The sequence below is a fragment of the Sander vitreus genome, chromosome 9 (assembly GCF_031162955.1).
Source record: "Sander vitreus isolate 19-12246 chromosome 9, sanVit1, whole genome shotgun sequence".
Taxonomy (NCBI): domain Eukaryota; kingdom Metazoa; phylum Chordata; class Actinopteri; order Perciformes; family Percidae; genus Sander; species Sander vitreus.
The window spans coordinates 5,513,331-5,524,836 of NC_135863.1; the positions used below are offsets into that span (position 1 = coordinate 5,513,331).

General features: G+C 38.9%; 1 protein-coding gene across 3 annotated transcripts; it reads right to left on the reverse strand.

Moving 5' to 3' along the window:
• Window positions 1–186: 186 nt before the first annotated feature.
• Window positions 187–7,063, reverse strand: lamp3 (lysosomal associated membrane protein 3). Of its 3 annotated transcripts, XM_078258434.1 has the most exons (8): window positions 6,884–7,063; window positions 5,595–5,705; window positions 4,953–5,023; window positions 4,397–4,522; window positions 4,032–4,104; window positions 3,734–3,904; window positions 2,111–2,152; window positions 1,618–1,955 (listed from the first exon to the last, which is right to left on the reverse strand). In XM_078258434.1, exons 1-8 carry the CDS (start codon window positions 6,942–6,944, stop codon window positions 1,873–1,875), a joined length of 738 nt encoding a protein of 245 aa, XP_078114560.1. In that variant the 5' UTR covers window positions 6,945–7,063; the 3' UTR covers window positions 1,618–1,872. The 3 variants fall into 3 exon arrangements, with proteins under 3 accessions (XP_078114559.1, XP_078114560.1, XP_078114558.1); XM_078258433.1 differs by lacking the exons at window positions 1,618–1,955; window positions 2,111–2,152 and adding an exon at window positions 187–982; XM_078258432.1 differs by having other exon boundaries at window positions 1,877–2,152.
• Between the last annotated feature and the right edge of the window lie 4,443 nt (window positions 7,064–11,506).

Here is an 11,506-nt window from a genome sequence, read left to right on the forward strand (position 1 = left end):
CTTTAACCAAAGAGAAATATGTTGGACATTAAAAGTTTACACTCGACCTAATAAACACTGGCATACGCTTGCAAATATCGGTATTATTATTTTTGATCTTTCCAAGGACTCGTAGTCTCGAGTAGCCAATGAGAAAGAGGGATATGGAGGTGGGGATGACGCTGCAGTTACCACAATGCACCAGCAGACGGAAGCAAGCGTTTATTTTATTTTTTACAGTATATGTCAAACAGGTGGTAAATTACAGGTAACAAAGAAAATCACACAATAATACAATAAAACTCATTACATTTATAAACAATACTTATTCATTGTACAGCAATACAGAAATTATGAAACCGAATTTAGTTGAAAAAAGTAAGCATTCAAGTAGCCTATACTGTATTACCTTTTCTGTTCGAAACTAAACATTTTAATCAAAGAATGTCCAAAACTGACAGATACATGTTGATTAGGTTGCAAAACTTGAACTAATTACCTGGGATGTTTATTCTGCAGTATATCTGCCATTTAGGTTCAAGAGTTATATTATGATAAATCAATAGTCTGGTTCATTATATTGCTTACGTAATTAACGGCTCTATTACTAATTTTCCGCCAACTTCATGAGAGTAGACCTATTCAATAAGCAGCAGTGAACAAAATGAAATGAATGAAATGAAATGCAAAATATAATTCAAATACAAGAGAATGGAAGATAGAAAATAATATATTTAAAAACAAAGAAAGAATAGTCAAGTTTCAAGTTAAGGAGAGCAATTTGAAGAACTTTTTGTAACAGTAAGTTTAAAAAAATTCTATCAGACGGAGTATATCTTCACCCAGTTTTCACAACGAGCTCAGAGCCTGTCGTACCCTTGTCTGTGGCGGCGGTCTCTGATGAACAGGAAGGTCAGCACAGCGATCAGAACGAGACCCACCACTGTGGCGCCGACTATGATGGGGATAGCTCGCTTGCTAAAGTCAGCCCAACACTCCACCTCTAAAACACATAAATGGAGAGCAACATGCAGGAAGAAGAAGGAGAATGATTTAAGAAAAATAAGGACCTTAATTTAAGCGCGCGCGCACGCGTACACACACACACACACACACACACACACACACACACACACACACACACACACATCACTTCGATCTAATGCTTTTGTGTGTTTCATTAACCACTTGAACCACTCAGGTATCCTGCAGTGCAGAGATAGGTCCAATGCTTTTAGAACAAGGTCTTCCATCATTTATAGATTGTGCACAGCAGTAGTAAACCATTAACTTTAGTTTCAGGACACTTTTCTTTTTCGGGACACTGTTACGGCAGATTTTCACTAGACTAAAACTAATTATCACAGTCCGATTCTCTAAAATATCATCCTCAAAAATGGAAAGCTCACAGTACTGTATATCCAGGCAGGCCTATGCCTCGATCAATCAATCAAAAGGGTCACCAACCATAATTACATTTATTGTATATGGCACAACTCCCTGCTTCTGGCCTAGATGTCTGAGAGAAATAAAGACAATAAAAGCTGATAGAAAGCAGAGGCGCAACTACCCAGTGTCAGAGGGGTATGCAGCAACAATTTTGCCCCCCCCCCCCCCAAAAAAAAAAAAAGTGCTGGACATCATCATGTATGGGCTTTAAATAATAAAGGTTTATTTTAAAGTATATCAGCGACGTTAACGGTTGCCCTTGGCAAACAAACTGTGACAATTGGAAACCTAATCGTCACCCCTGGTTGATGTGATTTGAGTGGTGGGTGGCTTTCCATCTCTGTCTGCACTATTTCTTCCCCCAAAAGGGACACAGTGAATAGGTTGGTCAACAGAACTTCAGACCATACTGGACATTTAGTTTTGTGTGGTCTAATAGAGCTCCTACCTGATGTCATCACTGGTCTCATCTCTACGTGATGTCATCGTCGACCTCATGTCTGTCTCATTCATTCCTTGCCTGTGTTCTTCTCCACCAAGACATATTGTCAAACAAACATTATGTAGATAGATTTACTATTTACTAGATTTTTCATTAGTTTTTCCATATCAATAATATTAAGAAATGAATCTGTTGGTATCAAGTGGCTCCCCCTACACTTCCACCTAATGTTAGACCTACCTGTTGCCTTCCCCTGTCTTTCCTGATCCACCATCCTCACACCTGGATGAAATGAACTCACTGTTAAATATAGCAGCCTAAATTCAATTCTTAAATCAGCCTAGTGATGGCATCAGATAAGACAACTATTATGCAGTAAGGTTGTGCTGCTGTTGAAATTACATTCACATTTTGTATTTTAAATATATATTGTTTTCATATTTATCTTTCTTCTTGTCATTTATTGTGCATGCTACCTTACATTTACCAGTTGTTATTTTACCTTAATAAAATTGAGATATGTTATGCAAGGGATTGGTACTATAGGGTTTAACCAATATCTAAATGTAGCTATCAGCAACACTGGTTTGCATTAAGTTATCCGTAAACCCCACTTTAGCTGCTAGTGTTAGCAAACACTAGCTAGTCTGAGAACAGTCTGTTAACATGAGTATTTGCAAACCTCCAAGTTTGGCAAATCTATGCATGATTCAATGATAAACCAGAGTAATATCATTAGTTATGTTTTCTAGATTCTTGTCATTTATTGTACATGCTACCTTATATTTATCAGTTTTCAGCTCAGCAACCTTGGTTTTGCATATTGTAAGCTAGCCGTAAACCCCACTTTAGCTGCTAGTGTTAGCAAACACTAGCTAGTCGACAGTCTGTTGACATGAATATTTGCAAGCCTCCAAGTTTGGTAGCAAATCTATGCATGATTCCATGGTAAACCCCCATTTGGCTGCTACATTCACAGTGTTAGCAAACGCTAGCTAGTCTCCAAGCACAGACGTCACACTTTAAATCCTACCTGTTGCCTCTCACCATCCACTTATTTAACTGCTGTCGCATCCCTGGACATGTCATCTCCTTTTCCCTCTCTCTTTTCCTATTTTTAGCCCCGACAGCTGTTTTGCTTTTCTCTTTTTCCATAGACGGCAACTTACTGCTCGTACCTGCTCACTCAGCGCTCACGGCGGCGAGGCGCGCCCCCCCTCCCTCTTCTATGTCAACATTCTATGATGGAATTTTATGAGACAGGGCGCCTACTCTATCCTGTTAGTCCTCTAAAATGTTATATACATTGAGAAAATGTAGAAATGATTTAGAAACGCACAACAGCAGCTACATATTGAAAATACCAAAAAAAGATTGTTTTCTTTTTAGCCGTCGCTTTGGCGCTCCCCGTGGTGCTGCGCCCCTATGCGCCACATATAGCGCATACCCACTTTTTGCGCCACTGATAGAAAGCATGGATTGCAACAATTGTTTCATAGCTTCTTGTTTTAGAAAGTGAGTTTTATCACAGCTAAATTATTGCCCTGTTGGACTGTGATGAAGCCCAGTGGATAACAGAGTGGTAATCCCAAAACTATAGCAAAAAAACTATTAGGGAGTTTTTGTAGATGTTTTAAGTGTTTTAAAAGCAAAAACACAACGTGATCCAACTGTAGAAAATAAGTCCACGTTTTAACTCCGCATTGTGAATTTGGTCTAGAGTTTAAGGAGCTTCTAAATAAGATTGTTATTATTAGTTCTAGATCTATTAGAGCAGTATAAAACCATGTGCTCTTTTAAGTTTGTGGAGCGGACTTCATTTACCCCATGCATTATCAAATCATTAATCAAATGCTTAGTCACCTTTTCCATACTGTCCTTTGGGCAGAGTGAAGGCCTGCATCTGCAGAGGAACCAGCTTGATCCTCAGCGCAGATGACATCAAAAGCAGATTCTCAGATTTGCACTTGAAGCTCTGTCCAGTAGCTGCTGCGAACAGCTTGTCAACAACCACGAAACCTGAGTAAGTCTTATCTGGGAGGGAGAAGATGTATAATAGGGACAGTTACATTCTCAGTGTTTGCAGGTTTTTGTTGTTCCAAATCTGAAATACCAGCTGTATATCTGTCTTCTCTCTTTTTCTCTGTCTCCGTGGTCTTACTGGCACATCCTTGGCAGACAGGCAGAGGAGACACATGAACAGTCAGTTTGTCAACGTAGAAAATATTCTCTTCCTGGAGACAAAAATACAAAGATTGAAGCCAAATGTATGAATTCTGAACAGATAGGCTACGCATGTTTTCCCAAGTAAAGAAACAGTTTTCATCCTTTGTAGTGAACGGTTTGATCTAGCTGTGAAGCTGGAAGACACTAATGCTCTGTGCAAACAGATTTTGATGGAAATACTTAAGAAATACTCAAGTTCAGTACTTGAGTAAAAGTACTTGGTTACATTCCATCACTGCCTGTATGTCTCTGGACTGTGGGAGAAAATGCATAGAGAGGATAATGTGAAGTTTGTTGTACCTTTTTGAAGGTGAACTGCAGACTGGCGGCATTGTCTGGCAGCGTGAGAGAGAGAACAGCAGCTTCTTTGTCACAGTAACCACTGGCTCTGACTCTGGAGGGGTCCAGGTTGAAATACCAAGTCTTCTGAACGCACACAGGAGAGAAATATTACTTTATATTATGCGATGGTGTCACAAATCAGTGTGTCCTCTCACTGTATATTTTAACTATTGTCAAAATGTGACAGTATTAACACTTACCAAGGCAAATTCCACATAAGTGTACTTATTGTGGCAATAAAACCTTTTCTGAGTCTGAGTTCTGATTATGATTCTTACAACTCATATTGGATATATTTTGAGTGTACCTCAGCCAAAATTTTAAATTTCTTAAAATGGTGATTTTTTTTAACAATTTGAACAGTTAAACCAACTTGTAACACCTCACAAAGACATGCCATTGCTGACACAAAAACACACACTCTGCAATATTAGAAAATTACACAAATGCACGGTGAAGCAAACACAGCACCCTATTCACAAATTAACATGACACACACATACACAATTCTAACCTTATTTTCAATGACAATGTATTCTGCTCCCATGGTAGCTTTGATACAGGATTTCCCAACAAGGTAGGTCCCTGTGCACAAAACATACACACACACACACACACACACACACACACACACACACACACACACAGCAGCCAAATAGTGTCAATTTTCTATTGTATCTCCCAGTTTTATGCTAACGAGATGTTTCATATATCAAATTGTGTGTATTTCTTTTTTAAACCTTTAGTGTTGATTAAAGAAGTTGTTTTCCAAATGTGTCTCTTTAATCTGATGTGATTGAATACATTCTAGGTTTTTCCATATACTGATCAGCTATAGTTAAACTATCACAGTGATGATGACTGAGTTATAACTTCATGTTAGTGCAAGAAAACTTACTAATTCAAAATCTCACAGGTTTCACCATTATGTGCTTATCAAACCTGCTTCAGCTTCCAACAGCAGTGTATAGCCTTTAAGTTATAAAGTACATTAATGAGTTTTCAGATGCAACACCTTAAGAAAGCTACACACAAAATCAAGCCAATCACCATGCAAGCTTATAGCAGGCATTTTCTTTAAAAAGAAATTGGCTACAGAAACTGGTTCTTTTGTTAAATATTTTTGCAATAAATCTGATGTTGTGTTGTAGTGTACCTATTGGAGGAACGGACTCAGAGGGGTGCATCACCGGCCGGTAGATCTGCACCTCAGAGGAGAACTCAGAGGCAGGCGGGACGGAGTGGTCATTTCTCTGGAGGTGGACATCTGGGGGAGGAAGAGACATGTCACTCTCAACGTCTGTTAATCGCCTGAATGTTTTATTGTTTTGTAAATAAAAATGTGGCTTTTAAAAATCAATTAGGTCCATTGCACACAGCAGATGCTGACCCAAATGACCCAATAACTGTATTGTAAACTAATTTAATCATCACCATTGGAGCACAATATAGAGTGTATTTTGACATAGGGACATAACCACAAGATTAAGTAATAATGCAGGATTAGCCTTAGTTTATTTTGTTCCTCAGTGTTGCAAATTCCTATAGAAATGTTCAATTAATCAAATTATGTGCAAATAGTTGACAACCAGTGAACCTGGTGCTTTTGGGTCATCGTAAGATAGGGGTACTTGTACTTGTCCACTTTGGTAATCCAGTCAAAGCTTCAACAGATGTTGCAAAAACAAATGTTGCAAAAAAAAGTCAAGACATAGGAAAGAAAAATCAAATCTAACATTTTTGTTGTCAGCTACGTCCACTTTGCAACAAGCCACTGGGTTTTTAAAATACGTAATTATGTAGTAAAAGGCCAAGAAATTGAAGAATTGAATTAGTGGATACAGTGGTTTCAATGCTATACTACAATGAAAAATGGCTCTGATCATTGTTACCCCATCTGTTTGCTTAAACTACATTTTGAGAAAAAAAGAAGAGTGTGAGACTACTGAAGACCACTAAAGCAATGTTCACTGTGTGGGACAGGAAACCAGAACAGCCTAATTTCTGACACAGATCAGACAGCACTCCGTATATGTTCAAGGAAATACCGCTCTTTGAAGAGAAAAGGTGAAGCAGCAGTATGAAGACCACCATATAATTCTAAACCATTAAAGATAAATAATCAGAAATATCCCAATCGCAGGTTCGCTCCCATCATTATTGACCTCCATGCATGTGTACACATAATTATAGAATGGGGTACTTGATTAAAGATTAGATGGTGCTGCATGGCATCATGTAAGTTTATTTGTATTTTGAGTGAAGCTGTTTTTATTTTTGGAACAAAGATGTTGGGGGGTAAAGGGGGGAGACCTTCACTATTCATCGTCAAACGTCTCATATAAACACTGAATTGAGTTACAGAGGAAAAGACAAAGAACAGTCTGTCGAGAGTTTAGTCCACAGTCTGAGGGTGAAATGAGATTTGAATATTATCAAACGTACCTGGAATAACAGCAGCGAGGAAGAAAAGAGACCATGCACATGTGTGATCCCTTAGCATCATAGTGAGTACAGAAAAGTAAAAGAAATGAAAAAAATGCTGGTAATAGATGATGAGTGCAGTCTGAGTGCTGCAGCTGTGGTTTGTCTTGTAAATGTGAAACTGTTGAACACCTTAACACCTAAATGAGCCATGCAGAGGAAGTGAAGTTTCACAGGAGGGCGGGTCTAGAGACCATCAGCCTTCTCAGCTCTGAACTGACACCTCAAATGGTAACTTACGTCAGTCAATGAGTGAGCACTGTCCACCTCATGCATCACCATAATGGACTTTCCAGACAACAGATGAACCCATTTTCATGTATGCTCAGTGGTGGAAAGTAACTAAGTATGATACTTGAGTACAATTTTTGATGTACTTGTACTTGAGTATTTCCATTTTATGAAACTTTATACTCCTACTTCAGTACATGTCACAGGGAGCGTGCCTATGTTCCCACAGCCCTATGTTCCCACATTTCTAAGATCTTTTTTTCAAAATTAGGTCCTTTGTTCCCACATTTCCTTTTCCATAAATTTGTATCAGATTTGATCCCCCTTTCTCCCAATTTGGTAGCCAATGACACCCAACCTATTATCCAGTAGCAATGGACTACAGATGGAATGTAACCCTAACCCTAAGAAAAATCTTAGAAATGTGGGAACATAGGGCTGTAGGAACATAGGGCTGACCCCATGTATCCGACAGCTTTAGGTGCTTTGCAGATTAAAATGTATTTTTACAATGTTGTATTGCTATTTTTATTTAAGTAAAAGATGTGAGTTCTACCACTGGCTAAGCTAATTAACCTGACTGCTGACTGCACTGTAGTTATATTTAACGGACGAGTAGGAGAGCAGTAATCAAACTTCTCATCTAGCTCTCAGCAAGAAAGTGAATAGGAACTTTTGAACTATTCCTCGAAACAAAGCTCCTAATGGCCCAGTATTTCTCGTGTGTGTGGCCATAAGAGGGCAGAATTAAGCTCTTTAAATCTGCTCTTGTCTGGATTTTTACACAATCACAACAATTTATTTTTCTTTACAGTCTCAAATCACAAGGCTTGCTTTGTATCTATCACTACAGAGCTGTATGATGGAGCTGAAGTGGCTCCATTACAGTTTTTTACAGTTGCTAGGACACATTTCTCAATACTTTTTCAAAACTCTCACAACAGAAGTATATGTGGGCTAAACTGTGGATCATTTATTATTGTTTTGGCACAAAATGCATTCAATGACTACATCTTTCAAATGACATTCATTCTTTTCTCCCTTCAACACAACAACCGCCAAAACTCTATGTACCTACAGGCCAATGTAGCACATGCTAACATACTGTTTTCAAAAAACTGTTTAACTTAAGTTCAAAACAATAACATAATAAAAAACTGAATAAGACAGCAATTTGCTACATTTCTACAGTAATATTGTAATGAAATATATTTCGAATCGAAAAATGAAATGCTATGAAAACATTTGGACAATTGGACCTCTCCATTCCTCAACCCCATAGAGGAATTTTTTTTCCTCATGGAGGGGGAAGGTTTATGACCACCATCCACATAATCAAATGTCCCTCCTGGAAGTAATGGATGCTGGATGCCTGGACATATCAGCAGAAGATTGCCAGTGATGGATCAGGCATGCCAGAAGATCCTTTCCTAGGTGTATTGCCCTAGATGTTATAAGATGTGATGTGGATGAGAACCTTTGGCCAAATGCAGAAGACCGAGTAGATTAGCATTCCTATTGTATCTGTATCAGTGGATGGTGTGTATACAAATTCTTGTATTTTGGAATTACTCAGTGCAAATAAAAGACATACAATATATTGAAGCATACTGCATCATGTCTGATTCATTCCAGTAGCATATATTGCAGTGAATTCTAAACAGTAGAGAGGTGTCCTTGTTTTACATAAGAAAACATTGTATAATGATACCTGTTAGTGTATTTTAGGTCATTGTTTTGTGGGTGACAAAGTGTGTTTGTTGGCTGTCAACCTTTGCTAGTGTTACGGGAGGAGTTGATTTGAGGCATGTATGAAGTGATTTGGTAGTTTTAGTGCATTTTGAATGTGAAATGAACTGCTGTGCCGAGCTGAAAGTTGATTAAGAGAACTGTGTTAAGAGTTTTGAAAAAGTGACCTAAGTATTGAGAAATGTATCCTAGCGACTGTAAAAAAACTGTAGTGTAACAGAGCCAATAATTTGCCAGGGACATATGGAAGATTTTAGCATGTTGTCATCAGTTGACATGCGAGTTGGCCTTGTTGTACTTGGTGAACTTGGTGTAATACTGTATAGTAACTGGACCCAGACAAAGCAAACTGTCTGTATGATACATCTACATGGAGTGTAACATCTGAGCACATTACACCTCTTTTCACAGAGGAGCAGTGGGGAAATCAGAGTAGTATAGGCTAAAGGTCGACAGGGACAAAGTACCAGTTAAAACACACAGTGAGCAAACACACGCGCGCGCGCACACACACACACACACACACACACACACACACACACACACACACAGTGGCCCCTAATCATTAAAGGATTTATTTTGCTACCATATACTGTAGTTTGTGTGGTTTAATTTGTGAGTGCGTGTGTGCGTGCGTGCGTGCGTGTCTCAAGGTTATAATCGTTAACGAAAATTTATGAAATAACGAAAACTAGGTGGGAAAAAACATTGTTAACTGAAATAAAAATAAAAACGAGGCATTACAAAAAAACGATAACTAAACTAAAACTAATGTCTGTTTACAAAACTAACTAAAATAAAATTATCAACTAAATGTCCTTAGTTTTCGTCTTTGTCGATCTTTCATATAGCAAGTAACTTTATATCTCTCCGACTGTACTGACTAAATCCTAAACGAAGTCTAGTACTGGTTGCTAATACGGCGGATTAGGTTTAGACGTGCGCCCAGTGCGCTCGAACACAGCAAACGGAGAGTTCAATGTTACAATTATCTCGCACCGTTTATTTACTTCCATATATCATACAGCGGCAATAACTTTGACTCATAATACATGTAACCAAAATGACAAACCGAATTGCTCACCCCGAAGGCAAGGCACAAAGGCACAGTCGAAAACGGTTTGCTTCCCAAATCAGCAACACCTGTGTCTGGGTTTCCTCTAGGGTAAATGGCCTACCTGGGCTGACCCGAAGTCAGCTGAGCCACAAAGCACATACAGCCCCCTAGTGGCACAGGGCAAAATTACATGAAATAATACAAAATGAAAATGGCTCATACACCGACCATGACATTTCCCGTAGACATGTATAGTTTCCGACTGGGAACGCAGAAATTCCGACATTCCACGTCAAATTGTACACAACATGTCCGTTGCTCTGTGCCTCTCGCCTGGCATCATATCGGTACCGAAAGTCGGAAGGGGAAAGCGGCAGTCCTATTTGATTATGACTGTGTCAGATAAAAGCGCCTTGCAGTGGAAGGTGGTAAAATATGTGGACAATTTATTACAGGGAAAAATCCCACGAATTTGAAAGTACATTTGAGAAGCGCACACAAGCTAGGAGGCTAACCTAGCTTACCTTAACAAGGTAAAGGAGAAAGCAAAGCCCCCTTTCCCCGAAACAGAAGCTAACCCCGGTAACGTTACGGGCATGGATATATGGATACAGGGCCAGGCAGCATGACAGAGACAACAGCAGGACAGAGAACACTACAGGAGGGCTTTCACCGGCAACCCGATAGCTGCTGGTTAGTAAATACGCAGGAACACCAAAAGCGGGAGGAAACGTGGGTTTATATGTGGATTGATACTACTGGGATGTCTACACAACTGTGTGACTCGATTGACTTCAAAAAGTTCGCCACTTTACTCGAATCAAAGTTGAAAACACCTGTTCATGTCTTCTTTAGTCTGTTGGCTATTTAGGTTTTTTTCCTGGAACACGTCACTTAACACATTTTGCACATACTGCGTCTTGTGTAGACTGTTTACATATTTATGACCATATATGTAGGCTACATTTTATGTACTGGTGTTATTGTTGAATACATATTTCTAAAATTGTACGATGTTTTTGTTGAGTTATTATTACACAATACATTTTCTGATCTTTTTGAATCCCCCAACAAATAACCCATATTACAAAAAAGACTTAAACTAATAAAAACTAAACTAAAACTAAGCTAGCAACCCGCTTTAAAAACTAATTCAAACTAAACTTAATTTGAAAACAAAAAGTCAAAACGAAATAAAAATAAAAACTAATGAAAAATGCAAAACTATAATAACCTTGGTGTGTGTGTGTGTGTGTGTGTGTGTGTGTGTGTGTGTGTGTTGAGGTAAGAGAGTTTGTGCTCTTTCAAAGTCACTAATGAAGGAAGTTAGTACATCTACTTACATGCTCCCCTTTCTCTGATACTGACTGTTGTATTGACCTGGCATGTAGGAGGGCAAACAAAAGAGCAAACATTTACTCTTTTTTTACCTTTTGAGCATTAATGTGTGTGTGTGTGTGTGTGTGTGTGTGTGTGTGTGTGTGTGTGTGTGTGTGTGTGTGTGTGCGCGCGCGCGCGCGCGTGCGTGCGTGCGTGTGTGTGTGTGT